The sequence below is a fragment of the Apis dorsata genome, unplaced genomic scaffold (assembly GCF_000469605.1).
Source record: "Apis dorsata unplaced genomic scaffold, Apis dorsata 1.3 scaffold_293, whole genome shotgun sequence".
Lineage (NCBI taxonomy): Eukaryota > Metazoa > Arthropoda > Insecta > Hymenoptera > Apidae > Apis > Apis dorsata.
In genome coordinates this window covers 59,992-63,393 of record NW_006263568.1, presented here as the reverse complement: position 1 = coordinate 63,393, position 3,402 = coordinate 59,992, and the positions used below count along the sequence as shown (strand labels likewise).

General features: G+C 19.9%; 2 protein-coding genes across 2 annotated transcripts in view; one reads left to right on the top strand and one right to left on the bottom strand.

Moving 5' to 3' along the window:
- LOC102678540 (conserved oligomeric Golgi complex subunit 5) overlaps positions 1-802 on the top strand; it is a 3,724-nt gene extending 2,922 nt beyond the window's left edge. The window contains exons 11-13 of the mRNA XM_006617215.1: positions 1-40; positions 117-338; positions 454-802. The exon at positions 1-40 is cut by the window's left edge and continues 84 nt beyond it. Of these exons, the coding sequence (XP_006617278.2) occupies positions 1-40; positions 117-338; positions 454-648 (457 nt within the window). The 3' untranslated portion in view covers positions 649-802. The remainder of the gene's footprint in view (positions 41-116; positions 339-453) is intronic.
- On the bottom strand, positions 494-2,962 carry LOC102677572 (ankyrin repeat, SAM and basic leucine zipper domain-containing protein 1-like). Its single transcript, XM_006617125.2, has 8 exons — positions 2,702-2,962; positions 2,370-2,492; positions 2,179-2,299; positions 1,997-2,102; positions 1,769-1,903; positions 1,345-1,691; positions 1,035-1,257; positions 494-958 (listed from the first exon to the last, which is right to left on the bottom strand). Exons 1-8 carry the CDS (start codon positions 2,790-2,792, stop codon positions 803-805), a joined length of 1,302 nt encoding a protein of 433 aa, XP_006617188.1. The 5' UTR covers positions 2,793-2,962; the 3' UTR covers positions 494-802.
- Positions 2,963-3,402: the final 440 nt, after the last annotated feature.

Sequence of the window (3,402 nt, the reverse complement as noted above, 5' to 3'; positions counted from 1 at the left end):
TGATTTTGGAAAAGCTAAACTCATTATTGATTTTAGCCAGGTATGTTAAAATATATAAAATGTTGAAATTATATATTATATTTAAGTTTAAATTTTTTTTATTTTTTAATTTTTAGATAGAAGTAGCTGTTGCTTTATTATGTAGAGGAGGACAATTGGGATCATCAGAACAACAACAATATAGAACATTGCGAGCATTAAAAGCATTGCTTCCACTTAATGCTGATGAAATTGTACAAAAGGTTTTAGAAGGAGAAGGAGATTGTGGTGTACCTCCTTCCCTTGTTCTTTTACATTTATTTTCTATTGCTCCATCTGAATTAGAATCTCCACATCAGGTATACATATATATATATATATATATTCATTTATATATATTTTCATTATTAATTTTTAATGAATTATCTTGAATTTGAAATGTTAATCATTATTAATTCATTATTATTAATATAGAGTACAGGTTGGTCTATAAGCCGTTTATCTCAATGGATGGATAAGCATCCAAATGAAAGAGATCGATTAGCTTTTTGTAGTGGATCGTTGGAACGTTATCAATTAACAGTTAGACAACAGAATCTTCCAACATTCCATCCATTATTTCCATTAATGAAAAAATTAGTCAATTTAAATGAACACCAAAATTTGTGAAATTTATACTACATAAAAAATATATGTATGTATTTTAATAACTATTTTCTATATTCATAAAAAATAATATTACAAATAATTTATTAGTGAAATTGAAAAAAAAAATATTAAAAAAAATTATACATAAAAATTCCAAATAAGTACAATTATATTTTTAATGATGTATTAATTTTTGAATGCAAATTGTTTTAGATACATAAACTCCTATAATTAATGTAATGCTTAAAAACAACATAGGCCAATTTATTTTATATTTTTTTGGACCAATATATGCTGCTGGCATACCAATATCATTATTTTTTTCTTGAATCTATATTAATAAAATATATATATTAATATTTATTTTGAATGAAATTATTATTAAATAGTATCTTATAGTATTTTACCTTTTTAGAAAGTATTTTTACTTGCATAAGTTCTTTTTTTAAAGAACTAAGAGTTTTTTGAGTTTTTTTAAGTTCTTGCTTGTAATTAAATATTTGTTTTTTAGTTAAATATATATTTTCATTATTTGCTTTTAATAAACTGTTTTTAATATACTGAAAACTAGAACCAATAATAGCAATTTGTTTAGATACTATACCTAATGAAATTACACCATCATATAATCTGAAAAATAAATATACAATTAAATTTTTATTATTAAATTTTAAAAATTATAGTATTATATGTAAATAACGTATGTAAATAACGTACGTATAAGGTAACGATTTATTGATAATACCAATACTTTGTATACTCCATTTTTTTCTATGAAATTTATGAAGGCATTCCATAAATTGAATTCTATGTACTTTAATATCCATTCCTAAATGATATAAGTCGTTTTCAGTTAACATTAAAAATTCTGTAAGTTTTATTCCTTGAAAAATATAAGTATATTGTTCTAAACCCATTCCATGTAAAATTGTAAATATATCAAAATCTACAGTTTGATTGTTTATGTTAATTAACGATGGAAACATATCTTTCCAATTACACATTTTAGATATTTGATAAGTAGGTATCATTTCTGCTTCATCAAAATTCAGTAATGATGATATCTATAATAGTTATATATATTTTATATAATTTTATAAAAATACTGCATTTTACAATAAGATATCATATTTTAAGTTACTTTATCATATCCTTTCATAGAAGCTATGTCATTTGCAGTTAAATCATTGAAGTCAGTTAATGTGATATCCGCTCTATTCTCTATTAATATTTTAACTATTTCTGGTTTATTAGCTATTGTTGCATACATCAATGCCTAAAATAAATTATTTATAATTTTATTGTTATACTGTTATATTATAATGTTATATTGTTACAAAAGATTGCTACGATTGCTAAAAGAATTTACAGTTTGTTTTCTATTATCATATGCATTAATATTTTTTACATATTTAATTAATTCTATTACAAATTTTAATTCTTGTGACATACAAGCATACATTAGGGGTGTTTGTCTGTAAAATAATTATAAAAATGATTAAAATATCAATATATTGTCTGGAAAATATAAGATATGTAATCAAACAATACCTTTGTTTATTGCTTGCATTTACATTAGCACCTGCTTCAATTAATGTTGTTAAACATTTTATTCGTTGTTCTATTGTTCCTTTATTAGAACTGCATAATGCCATTAATGGTGTATAACCATCTAAAATTTTATATTATTATTACATCATATAAAATGATAAAAAACATATTCAAATTGAAAATATAAAAACCTTTGTGCTTATTGACATCAGCTTTATTGTTTACAAGATATTTAATAACGTCTAATTGTGCACTAGATGTAGCATATAAAAGTGGAGTCCATCCATTGTATAAAAATTTATTTATATCATATGCTATATGTAATTGCATAAAATTATTTAAAAAATACATTAATTTTTAATATATTAAAAATATATTTCAAATTAAAATATTTTAAATTATTATAATATTTATATATATATATATAATATTTAATTGTAATATTTAAAATATTATTATCTTAAAATTTATAATAAAATATTATAATTTATATAATATTATAATTAATATAAAGAATAATTACATTCAAGATATTCATTAATAATTTCTAATTGACCCATTGTACATGCATTCATTATACGATATTCAATAACTTGTTCCTCATCAATATCCATATCTTTATATTGATGAAATATTTCGTTTTTCAATACTAAACTTTTTTGTATAAAAGTATAATTGTTTCTATGTAATACAAAATATAAAATATTAAATATTTTGTTATTAAATAAAATTTTATTTCAGATTAATTTAATATTAATTATTTTTATAGACAAATATCAAAATATCGATTAAAACTTATACATCTCTTCAGAAAAGAAAAAATTATCACTTTTTATTTTGCTATCAAAAATTTGAATAATTCTTATACATTATTTATTATTATTTTAATATTTATTTAATACTATAATGATATATGATTATAATATATAAGGTTATATATTTTTAATTTAACTATATATTCTTAATTATATGTTCAAAAATGATTTAAATTTTATGTGTATGAAATACATGAAAATATATTAAACATGAAATATATTATTATTGATAACCAAAAGAAATGCAGATTTGATTGATTTCAGTAGATTTAACATTCAAAAAAAAACTCTTTACATTAGTTAAAAGTATCACATCTCTAGATAATATTACGTATTTATGAAAATAAATGTACTTCTAATTCTATTTTGATTTTATGATTATTGATTTCTCTTTAATATACAATTTAAT

Bases quoted from the DNA above. Each gene is read 5' to 3' on its own strand.
- LOC102677572 (XM_006617125.2), bottom strand. From the start codon at position 2,792: ATGGATATTGATGAGGAACAAGTTATTGAATATCGTATAATGAATGCA. The intron at 2,493-2,701 runs GTAATTATTCTT...AATTACATATAG, and splicing joins TATTAATGAATATCTTGAAT to CATATGATATAAATAAATTT. The intron at 1,692-1,768 runs GTAACTTAAAAT...TAACTATTATAG, and splicing joins CTATGAAAGGATATGATAAA to ATATCATCATTACTGAATTT.